At 40.1% G+C, this 12,192-nt stretch overlaps 2 protein-coding genes across 3 annotated transcripts in view; one reads left to right on the top strand and one right to left on the bottom strand.

Annotated features, from left to right (window-relative positions):
• Positions 1-12,192, bottom strand: part of CHST7 (carbohydrate sulfotransferase 7) — a 225,560-nt gene that overhangs the window by 124,667 nt on the left and 88,701 nt on the right. The gene's annotated exons all lie outside the window — the stretch shown is intronic.
• Positions 1-12,192, top strand: part of SLC9A7 (solute carrier family 9 member A7) — a 122,158-nt gene that overhangs the window by 53,195 nt on the left and 56,771 nt on the right. For both annotated transcript variants that reach the window (XM_074965874.1, XM_074965883.1), the window contains exons 2-5: positions 6,585-6,784; positions 7,974-8,051; positions 8,795-8,871; positions 10,982-11,094. In XM_074965874.1, coding sequence (XP_074821975.1) covers positions 6,585-6,784; positions 7,974-8,051; positions 8,795-8,871; positions 10,982-11,094 — 468 coding nt within the window. The remainder of the gene's footprint in view (positions 1-6,584; positions 6,785-7,973; positions 8,052-8,794; positions 8,872-10,981; positions 11,095-12,192) is intronic.

The raw sequence follows: 12,192 nt of genomic DNA, 5'->3' as shown, positions 1-12,192 counted from the left end.
GTGGTGATTGGACATCTAATGTAGTGAATGCCAGTGAAATTGAGATAGGATCAGAAGAGGCTAAAATAGGGAAAGAACAAGTTAAAAATTCCTTGGAGAAATTAAATGTCGTCAAGTCACCAAGGCCTGATGAAAAGCATCCTAGAATGCTCAAGGAGCTGACTGAGGAGATATCTGAGCCATTAGCGATTATCTTTGAAAAGTCACGGAAGATTGGGAGAGTTTCCAGAAGACTGGAAAAGGGCAAATATCATGCCCATCTATAAAAAGGGAAAAAAGGACAACCAGGGGAATTACAGACCAGTCAGCTTAACTTCTGTACCCAGAAAGATAATGGAGCAAATAATTAAGCAATCAATTTGTAAACATCTAGAAGATAAGGTGATAAGTAACAGTCAGCATGGATTTATCAAAAACAAATCATGTCAAACCAACCTGATAGCCTTTTTTGATAGGGAAACAAGTCTTGTGGATGGGGGGAAGCAGTAGACATGGTATATTTTGACTTTAGTAAAGCTTTTGATACTGTCTTGCATGACCTTCTCATAAACAAACTTGGGAAATTGAACCTAGATGGAGCTACTATAAGGTGGGCACAAAACCGGTTGGAAAACCGTTCCCAGAGAGTAATTATCAGTGGTTCATAGTCATGCTGGAAGGGCATAACGAGTGGGGTCCTGCAGGGATCAGTTCTGGGTCCGGTTCCCCTCAATATCTTCATCAGTCATTTAGATAATGGCATACAGGGTACACTTATAAAGTTTGCAGATGATACCAAGATGGGAGGGATTGCAAGTGCTTTGGAGGATAGGATTAAAATTCAAAATGATCTGGACAAACTGTAGAAATGGCCTGAAGTAAACAGGATGAAATTCAATAAGGACAAATGGCTGATTAAAGGGATGCTGGCATTGCCTTTTTTGGCAGGTTAGACCTCAGTGAGGAAAATATTTCCACGATCATAGCAGCCTGCTCTTCTCTGCATAACATTTGTGAAGCTAAGCGGGGACGTTTCCACAGGGGTGGAACATTGAGGTGGATTGGCTGGCTGCTGCTTTTGAGCAGCCAGATACTAGGGTTGTTGGAGGGAGGTGGTGGTGGGGCTATTCAAATCAGGGGGGCTCTGAAGGAGCATTTTGACAATGAGCTCCAGTAATGTCTGTCTAATGCATTTTCTTACGTTGTAGTAATGATTGCTGTGTATATGTTAATTTTATAATGCAAATGCACCGATGGCCACTGTATATGTCTAGGAATCACCGTTTGCAGGGGAGCGGGGAGCTCACCACGCTGAGCAAACAGGAAGACAAATTTCAAAAATTCCTGGGATATAAAGGGGGAGGAAAGCATGCCTGTATACCTGGCTGCAGGGCAGCAGAGTTCAAACTGGAGACCAGAGCGGTCATGATGGGCATTGTGGGACACTTCCTGGAGGCCACTTACGGTGACATAAGCAATGCTGTGTCCACACTGATACTGCATTGCTCTAACTTTGTTGCCATAAGCTCTACACCTCACGTCGAGGTGGTTTTGATATGTTGGTGTAGCAGCAGAGATAAATTGGCAGGAGGGACATTGCAGTGTGTACACCTCCACGTTTAGGTTGATTTTAGCTGCCTTATGTCGACTTAACTGTGTAGACAAGACCTCGGTTTGCTGTGTCTGTTAGTCTTTTCAGAATCTTGGGTCAAACCATTTCCCCTGAGTTCAATACAAGAAATTTTTTAGCTTCTTTCCAGCAGTTTTAGAGAAGATATTCCTCTTGCAATGGTGCCTATTTGACCCCTAAGATTAGGAGCACTTTAAGGGTAGGTTTACACTGCACAGTTAACTCAGGCACTTACCTGGTTTTAACCCAAACCCTTTTACCATCCACACAGAATACCCTCTGACTCAGCTATGGAGGTGCTTTAAGCCTGGGTTAGTTTGCTCAGCTTGAACTCAGGCTGGAATCCACCCACTCTGCAGTGAGAATGCAGGCTAAATTACTCGAGTGCTGATAGTCCTCTAGTGCCTTTCCTCAATTTCCACCCCCCCGCATCCCTCCTTGAAGGACAGACAAGTTCTCCCGAGCACAAAGGATCGGCCCACAAACGTGTATGGGTGAATGAGGACAATGTGGGCAGGGCTTTGCTCACACCCCAAGCTAGGGTGACCTGGGTGCCAATCACCTGAGTGAATTGTGCAGTGTAAACATAGCCAAAAATACAATACTGTACCTGAGACCTTAGCCTAGAGGCTCCTGGCTCTTTTTATGAGGTAAAATCTCCTCCTAAAGACCTCCAGACAAGTATTTTCTGTATTGATTCTGGTTCTTAATTAACTTTCCACCAAAGAGTCCTCATAATGAGGAAACAGAATCACTACATATTCTGCAATTTGCTATGTAGACTCTCTTTATTTTTAGAATCCTTAAGGCTTTATCGAACAGAGTAATGGAATCAAAGCTCTAGTGGATTTATGCTTAGTGATAACAGGCCAGCAATTAATGCTGAAGTTAACCAGGATTACTCAACTTGCCCATCAAGCCATGCTAAATCTGGCTTCTTTTTCCATTTGTCTTGAAGCTGCGATTCTGTCACACTTCTTCTGGAATTGGGTTAAGCCATATATTCAGAGAGATTGTCTAAAAGATGAATTTGTATTCCTTGTGATGTATAAACTTCAGTGCAGGGCTTGCAAATCCAGCCTTTCTGATGTGAATCAAAGTGCTCAGTCTACCTAAAACTAAGTATCACTAAAATTTTGTATGCATGCAGCCCTATCACAAGCAAGTAAACTTAATGGCATGTGACATCTTTTCAGAGTTGATTTATTTGTCATATGTTTGAAGGGAGATGTGAAAGCAACACAAAGGTCTCCAAGGCATGTAGAAGGTTGAATACATAGCAGAAAATAAAATACTTCTACGTTTTCCACTAGAGGATCTCAAAATGCTGGATAAGTGTTAATGAATTCATCCTTTCTGCGCCTCACTTTCCTGACTGGTAAAATACATCTATTTCACAGATGTACTAAGAGTTAAATAACTTTCCCAAGGTCATATTAAAACTGTGTGGCAGAGCCTAGAATAGAGCCCAGTTCTGTGCTTTGGTAACAAGCCCATCCACCTCCTGAACTGATACGGCAAAGCACATGTACCTTTTAGAGCAGGCCAGACATTTTCTGACAAAAGTGCCCATTTTTTTGGTAAGCAAAATGTTTCACATAAATGTGTTGATTTTGACAAAAATTTGTTTTTGTTGGAGGGAGGGGGCAGGAGACAAACACTTTGATGCGATTGAAACATTTTGTTTCAACATATTCCAAAGTGAAACATCTGGATTTTTTTTGTTTCAAAACAACTTTTCATTTTGAAATTTTATATCTCAAAAAAACATTTTGATATGGCAAACCTAAAACAAAACATTTTGATCTAAAATGGGTTTTGTGGGGTTTTTAAAATTTCATTTAATGGGAAACTTGGAAAAAATGTTTTTCATTCCATTTCGGAACTGAACAAAGTTTGAAATCACAGAATTTCTTATTTAAAAAAAAAAATCTGGTTCCTGCCTGGCTCTAGTAATTTCCATCTCTTATATAATTGTATTAAGGGGATGGAATTTCCCTGGCTTCCCGCTATTTCAAATAAAATGTTCCTTACTAGCTTGCTTTGTTGCCTCTCAGGGCTTTGAAGGCTGCCATTTCAAAGATACGCTATAACCTTGTCCACATTGTGTGCGGTTGTCTCTGTTTTTTTGCAGTGATGCAGGTATATTATTATGTAGGTATTTAATGTAAGTTTTTATTTACAAAACCTGTGTCTTGGATCCAAACTATTTCTAAATATCTGTTTGCAAGACAAGATCAGATTCCCCTCTGCCCCCCTCTTTTAGCTGGTCTGTTAAACCCCCAGTAGATTAACCACTTATACTAATAATTTTGATGTGGCTAGCCATAGATATTGTGAAATGATAGGAGCAGCCCTATGCAAGTCCCTTCCTCATTTATGCCTGTTTCCATGTACTTATGACACTCTCCTCAATCTGTGCCCTGTCTGTCTGCACTCTCCCTCTGTAATGCTGTGTTGCTTCTGATGACCACCCACCCCTTCAGGTAATGGAAACGCAGAGATAAGAAATGAAGAACAACTTTATAAGCAGGGGTGGACATTTGGAGAACTTGGTTTCTGATGTTGCGTACTGTCGCCAGACTCTGTGCTCAGTGAGGAGGGTGGGTCCAGACATGGCTACGTTGTGTGAATCCCCATTCAGCTGCAGCTAAGCGCTGGTGTTACATCAGTACAGAATAAATACATGCATGTTTTAGGGTACTTTCCAGATGGCTGCTTTGATTATTGCATTGAATTTTTTATTTATATCTATATAATGATTACACAAAGTATGTTTAATTTTTAAAAGATGCAGATTAGTTATAAATATATCTCACCTAAAACTTTTAAATGAACTGCTTTAGTTTGATTACAGAAAAAGAGTAGATTGGATCCAATTCTATAATAGGATTATGTACAACACTACAATAGGACTGACTAATACAATAGCAAGGGGGATTTCCAACTTTTATGTGTAAAGAGTTAAGCAGATGATGGTAGTTTCCAGGTCTAGCTAAAAGAGGGAAACTTCACCTCCACATCTCCAACAAAAATCAAATACAATCAATCTTCCAAGTTGAAGTCTTAGTCTAGCTGTAGCCACAGTCCTCTTCTTTGCTGGAGGTTTTCTCCTTCCATTACCTGTATAAAATTATGTCTATTAAATTTCAGTAAACAATAAGTGAGACATCAGTTCATTTCAGCTATCTTGATCTAGAACAATTATTTATCCAGGTTAAAAATCTTCCTCTCAGAAAATGAAATAAAACAACACATTCCATCAACAGAGTTTTCTACAAGTGTGAGGAGAGACAACTGTGCAAAGCTATGAGAATTTGCACCATTAAGCTTGGCCAAATTTCCCTTGCCTGAACTGTTGTATAGGGTGCTGTATGTTGACTAACTGTAGCCATCTGCCCCATATTTCTCTTGTGTCCTCTGTGTAGTTTGTAAAATGCTTTGGGATCATTGGGGATTAAAAGTTCGATATAAATGTGAAATTTAATTACCTGAATCTTTGGTATTGATAAGAAATCAGTCTCGTGAATTTGAGACTCTTTGGGATTTTTCAGTAACAGTTAATTGCTGCTAGATAATAAAAACAGTTTGCTTTGCTTGTACGATGGCAATTTTTCAATATGAATTCTTCTCTTCTTCTGGATGCCAGGCAAAAGAAGCCTGGGAAATACAATTAACAACCTCTATCAATGCCTTTCAGTTTCTCAGTTGCCAGCACTTTCTGTTGATTATAAAAACAGTGGGATGTGAGGCTGACAGCTCTAATGCTGTTCGTACAGGCGTTTGAGACTTATTCCAGTGATCTGGTATGCTATCTGTTCCTAAATGAAATCTGGCATTTCTGCTATGAGTTTAAGAGGAAATTTTCTTTTCTTTTTGACCTTTGGAAAGATTGATGCCATAAAAATAAAAAGCTTCTCTGTTATCTCATCCTTCCTTTGGCTTTCCTTTCCCGTGACAAGAGTAGTGGTGACTTTATATTTTTAGCTTCGTTTTGCTGACTCCAGTTCATACTGAGGTCGTTCCCGTGGATTCTCAGTGCTGGATTAAAATCTCATTCTTTTGGAGCATAATAGATAGTGGATAGGGACTGAGCACAATCCCAGTCCCATTCTGTGCTTATCCAACTTCCTTGCATGAGCCTTCCCTTAAACTATATTTTGGGAGGGTACAAATCATTCATTCCTGCTTTGTACTATTCTATATCTTTCCCTAGTAATAGTTTTTGTTTTCTGCGGGCTAGCTGAGTAATTCGTCTTCCTCTAAAGCTTTAGAGCAGTTTTCACGTATCGTATGAGCAATGCACCATCTTACTGTGTTTATTTTCACCTTTGTGAAAGATGGAGACCTGTTCTTAACTGAAATGGAAATCCTTTGCAGCAAATGGCTTCGCTGAAGTGCAGCTGGCTCCTGGTGCATATTGTCTGGATGATTGGTTGCTAACTTTGCAATGCACTGAACATCTCCCTCTTTCTCTCTCTGATGTTGGTTGCAGAATTATAGCAGTGATGCTTTCATGTTACTCTATAAGTGAAATACTGTGGCAAAATAGATATATTTGTTTCAATTAAATAACTTGCAAACTATTTTAAAACTGGTATTTGTTAGCATTGGTATCTCTGTGGGATGTTGCCAACGTACAGTGGTTTATTTTCTGTATTTTACAATTATATGGCTTTCAGCACAATTCTGAATGATAATTCCCCATGATAGAGGAGTACATAGAAAGAAATAGGAACAGTTTCAATTTCACTTTTTAAATTTTGCTATTCAGTTAAATTGAAACCAGCATCTTTAATCCTGACCTGCTTTGAGCATCCCTAATTTAGAAACATCAGTAAGTCGGTCACTACAAATATGTACATGGTATGTTCCCTTCCACGTATTGTGCACTGAGTGATACTTGAATCTAGAAACTCTCAGCTTATGCCAAATTCATGTAATTACAGACTCTTTAAAACATTTTGTCTTTCAGGACTCATTGTTGGGGTGATCTTGAGATATGGTTCTCCCTCCAGCAGTGGCCATGACAAGCCATTCAGCTGCTCGCAGGAGGACAGACCATTTATGACGCTGTTGGTCAATGTCAGTGGAAAGTTTTTTGAGTACACCCTTAAAGGAGAAATAAGCCCTGGAAAAATACACAACGTGGAACAGAATGACATGTTGCGAAAGGTAAGGATAGTTGAGTTTTTGTGAATAACTATTGACCTATTTTGTGAATGACTGCTGCATAGGTGACATTTCCTGTTTCACGCTGCTCTTTTTACCCACACTTCCCTTCTCCTCCAAACTGAGTGTATGGTATGATATTAAGTACTGTATTTCCAGATGTAATAGAACTAAATTATTTAAACTCATTCAAAAGTGTCCTCTGCATAGCATTCATTGGCAAAATTGTATTTTCTTTGTATCCTATTGTTCACATGTCCTTTCATAACAGTTCAAGAATTAATGTATGCTCAGTATAACCAAAGCCATTTCTGTATAATTAGCTAACATTTATGGATCCACGTCAAGACACTAATTGCTACTGAGTTCCAACTCAGTCCTATAGTACAGGGACTTTTCTACACTTAGCATCTTTGATTTTTCTTCTCTATTTTTTTTAGTTCAGTTATGTTCAAGGAAAAACTAGTTTCATTTCTCCCCCCCTTCCATCAAATGTAAAATATCTGAAACTGGGAGTCTATATATGAACCCTAAGTTAGACACACCAGTTTTCTAGTAGTACTGATGACTGACTTTTTACAATCGCTGGTGTATCTTCCGTTTTAAATTCTTTTGCTGTCTTGAACAATTTGGCCTGGCTTTCATTGGGTCTTGACACTTACAACTTCCACTGAAGAAAATATCTGTGTGTGTGCGTACGCGTGCGTGTGTGTGCGCACGCGCGCGCACATGCCTGTGGTTTGGGTGACTTACTCATACGGTAATTATATGCAAAAGATGTGGGTTTTTTTAAGTATAAATGGTGTTGGCACTACAAATAAGAACCAGAAATCTGCACAAACATCATGGTTGATACCATGATAAGGGGCTTTATCCAGCACCTTTTGAATCTAAATTTCTGTGTTTCTGGCTCATTTAAGGAGGGGACTACCAATTGGGACTGTTAAGCTCTAGAAGAACCCTGAATGTTGTCATACCAAAGTTCTCCAAATACAGTGGTCTCTATTAAAATCTTCATTTCTTTGCCTTTGCACGTATATAATGTTATTTCATGGATAGTAAAGAAAATACCTAGCAAATTGTTTAACATTTACTACTTCCAAAGGTAAAATTGTAAGGATTTTATTGGCAACTGCTGTCTGTGTACTCTGTTCTTTTTTGGTTTTAAATGGACTTTTACATTTTTTTAAAGGTAACATTTGACCCAGAAGTTTTCTTCAACATTCTGTTGCCTCCTATTATTTTCCATGCTGGGTACAGCTTGAAGAAGGTAAGTGTAAGAACTTTCTGAGAATGTAACCATGACACTTTCAGCCTAATGCTGAATCACTAACAGCTAGAGTACAATCTCCATTAGTGCCGCAGTCCTGAGCACAAGTGTCTCTTTTGTGGTGCCTCTTGCAAAGCTAGACAGTCTCGTCCATTGTTTCTAAACATTTGGCTAGTTTTAAGAGAAAGTATATTATTTTACTATCCAATATATAGACTGCTGTATTAGTTATGTGTTGTCTTACATTATTTACCCCTGAACATTGCTATTGAATAAGCAAGATAAACTTAAACAATATATCCCTGTGAATTGTCTGGTTTTCCTCTGCATTTTATGCATTCAGTGAGTTACTTTTAGAGAGATGGCCCAAACCTAAACTGCGACCTGAACACCTCTGAATATTGGAGGATGGAAATTCAGGACTACACTTTGTGACTTAGGGCCATCACTTACAGTTACTTTCCTTTTAAAGTCTTGGCCCTCTGTTAAATTAGTCACACAAGCATCTGGTTATAAAGCTGTGTCTCAACAAGCCCCACATAAGATTTTAAACATGATTCAGGGGGAGTTGTATTAAATTTGTTTAAATATTACAGAAGATTTACATAGTAAGATTGAAAATATTATTTCCGCCCAGAGTGGAAGGCTATTTCGTTATATTGCTGTAGGGCTGTGCTATACATTTTGTTGATGTCTGAGTTTTCACATAGCTGAGCTTTAATATAATTTTTTTTCTCATACAGAGGCACTTTTTCAGGAATCTGGGGTCTATTCTGGCTTATGCCTTTTTAGGAACTGCAGTCTCTTGTTTTATTATCGGGTGAGTGAGCTTTGTGAGATTGTGCAACTTTTATGTGCTAGTTTTAAGTTAATGAAATAAATGCCATAGCTCCCTAAACTTCGGATTTCTAGTGATTAGAATAGTGACTGTAAATTTTCAATTAGGGTTTTATTGGTGTGTCCTTTTGGCAAAATTCAGCCTCTAAAATGAAGCTGGAATTGGTTGACTTCAAATAGGGTTTTGCTTTCTTACAGAGCTGCCGGAAACAGACCACGAAGTTTGTCCAAACAATTCAGTTCCGTGGTGGTCACTGCTATTTTCCAACCCTACAGTCCTAGAGATCCAAGTTTCTGTTGGTTCAATTAATCAGTTATGAAAACAAAACTTTACAAAATACTTGATTCTACATGAATTGGCCTCTATTTCTAATGAAGATACATTCATCCAGAGAATAGAGGCAACTGCTAACCAAGAGTCTTGACTCAGCTTTTAGAAGCATCCTCTTTCACCTACTTAAAAATAAGACACACAAGCAAAATGGTTTTGATTGTGAATGCTTATTTTGTTAACAATGTTGCATCTTTTCAGCATGTGGACTTCTATAAGAGCTTTAATGTGTGTATATATACTCAGTAGCTGCTTTATTGCATTTGCTATCTTGAGGGAATTTCACTGCAGAGGAAAAAATAATTTAATAGCTGTTACAGTGCAAAGTTCCTTCCTTAAGTACTACACAATTCATTCGGGGAAATTGTTGGATTGTGTGTTTTAATCATGAGGACAGACTATATTTCTGACTTCCAAGGTACTAAATGACCTGTGTTGGGTAATATCACACTCTGGACTCAGATGATGAGGAAACATCTGTTGAGAGATTAGAGTTCCACTCTCACAGTTCGATACTGAGCTCTGGGCCTGGGCTTCACTAGAAAATTAAGTCAGTTTAATTACGTCAGTCAGTTGGGTGTGAAAAATCCACACCCCCCGAGAGGCGTTGTGAAGCTGACCTGAGTACCCGTGTGGACAGCGCTAGATCGATGGAAGAATTCTTCCATGGACCTAGTTACTGCTTCTCAAGGACGTGTATTACCTAGGCCAGTGGTTTTCAAACTGCGGGTTGCGATCCAGAACTGGGTTGCGGAATGTAAGGCGCTGGTCACAGCAGCTCTGGTCAGCACTGCCGACCAGGCTGTTAAAAGTCCCGTGGGTGGTGCTGCCCAGGTAAGGCAGGCTAGTTCCTACCTGTTCCAACACCTCGCTATGCCCTGGAAGCAGCCAGCAGCAGATCTGGCTTCTAGGTGGGGGTGCCATGGGGCTCCGCGCGCTGCCCAAGCACTGGCTCCGCACTCCCGTTGGCTGCTTCCTGGCCAATGGGAGCTGGGTAGGGGGCAGTGTCTGTGGGCGAGAGCCACACAGAGCTGCTTGTGCACATCCGCCTGGGAGCTGGACCTGTTGCTGGCTGCTTCTGGGGCACAGCGTGGTCCACAGTGCCAGGACAGGCAGAAAGCCTGCCTTAGCACCCCCTCTGCGCCGCTGACCAGGAGCTGCTGGAGGTAAGCCTGTGCCCCAATGCCCTGCCCCAGCCCTGAACCTTCCCCAAACCTGGAGCCCCTTCCTGCACTCCAAACCCCTCATCCCCAGCCCCACCCCAGAGCCTGCACCCCTAGCCCAGAGCCTCAATCCCTCCTGCACCCCAGAGCCCCCTCCTGCACCCCAACCCCTGCCCAGCCCAGAGCCCCCTCGCACACCCTAAACCCCTCATTCCTGGCCCCACCCTGCAGCCCTCACCCCAGCACCCCAACCCTCTGCCCCAGCCCTGAGCCCCTCCCACACCCCTCTGCCCCAGCTCCTGTGGGTTGTGGGCATCAACAATTTTCTTCAACTCAGTCGCCAGAAAAAAAAGTTTGAAAACCACTGACTTAGGCCAATGGGAGAACCCCTCCCATCAGTGTAGACACTACCTATGCCAAAGCTGTAACATTACAAGTGTAGATAATCCCCCCCCCGCCCCACCCCCCCCACACACTTAGTGAGGCATGGCCTACCTGAGCAGTGATGAGATGATTTTATCTTTCCTATACTCTTCAGAGCCTCACAAAGGAGACCCTCCCTGTTTTGATAAACACTGCTTTATCCTCTTTTACTGCAGGAATCTCATGTATGGTGTTGTAAAACTAATGAAGTTGGTGGGACAACTCTCTGATAAATTTTACTATACAGACTGTCTCCTCTTCGGAGCGGTCATATCTGCTACTGATCCAGGTACTGCAGTTACTTAAATTATTCCATTGATAACACATTTTTGAGGATGTATAGCTGATAATTCTAATTTTTTTTCTTTTCAGTTACATTACAATGGTAACTGTGTGTATGTACTGTATGATGTGTATATATTGGGCATCAGGAAAGTTGGTATCTGGCAAAGACTGTGCTAGTATCTGGCTAGACAACACATTTAGAAACAAAATGTACTGATATGTTTTCCTTAATAGAGTTTTCCTTTCATGAATATAAACGTTAATTCAGTTGAATGAATGTAATCTTTTCATTTTCTGGAGAGCCTGGCTATCCCTTTATAGATTCACTGCTTGAAATATAGTATTACTTTTTATAAAATAGGCGCAATCTTTTTTGAAAATTTAAGGTTTTTTTTTTATTTTAATATATTTTAGTATTTCAAGTATAAGGACACTTTTTTGTTTATAGCCAACTGTTTAACCTTTTTTGAGATGGTGTCTTCAAATTTCAGTGCTACAGACCCATTAAAGTTGTCTAAGTTTTGGAAACCAACATCTCTGGAGAACTGTTGTGCGTGCGTGCGTGCGTGCGTGTGTCTGTCTGTCTGAAGTACAAGCAGGAACTATATTTTAAAACACACTTTTTTATATATTCAATATCTGTTTTTGTGAAAATGGGAAGTGGAAGCCAGCAGTTGAGATGGACTGCTGGTAGTTGGATTCACTTCTGCTTCCTTTTACATGGAAACTGGCATATGATGCGTGAAAATAAGATACACATGGGGTGAGTCTCCAGAACCTTCTTCCTCAATATCAGACCGAAGTTATTGTTCGAAAGGATTGCTTTGAATAATTACTAGTCTTGTCTGGTCCTTCTCAATTTCTGTTTGCAAATCTGTTTATAACATAGAGTGTACTTTTTGGACAAGGTACTTACGAATGGTTTTATGTTTTTTGTTCTTCATGGTTTTTTTTTTTTTTTTTTTTTTTTTTTTTTTTTTTTGGAAGAACTGAAATACTAAAGATTTGTGTGAAAAAGCTGTAAAAGCCTTCTGTTGTTTGTTACCAGTCCACAACTTTTTTCTGGCTATTTGATTGTGGAACTTGGACGTATTGTTTAAAA

This window comes from Natator depressus, chromosome 1, assembly GCF_965152275.1.
Source record: "Natator depressus isolate rNatDep1 chromosome 1, rNatDep2.hap1, whole genome shotgun sequence".
NCBI lineage: Eukaryota > Metazoa > Chordata > Testudines > Cheloniidae > Natator > Natator depressus.
Note: the sequence above shows the minus strand (reverse complement) of the source record. Positions and strands in the feature narration are given on the sequence as shown.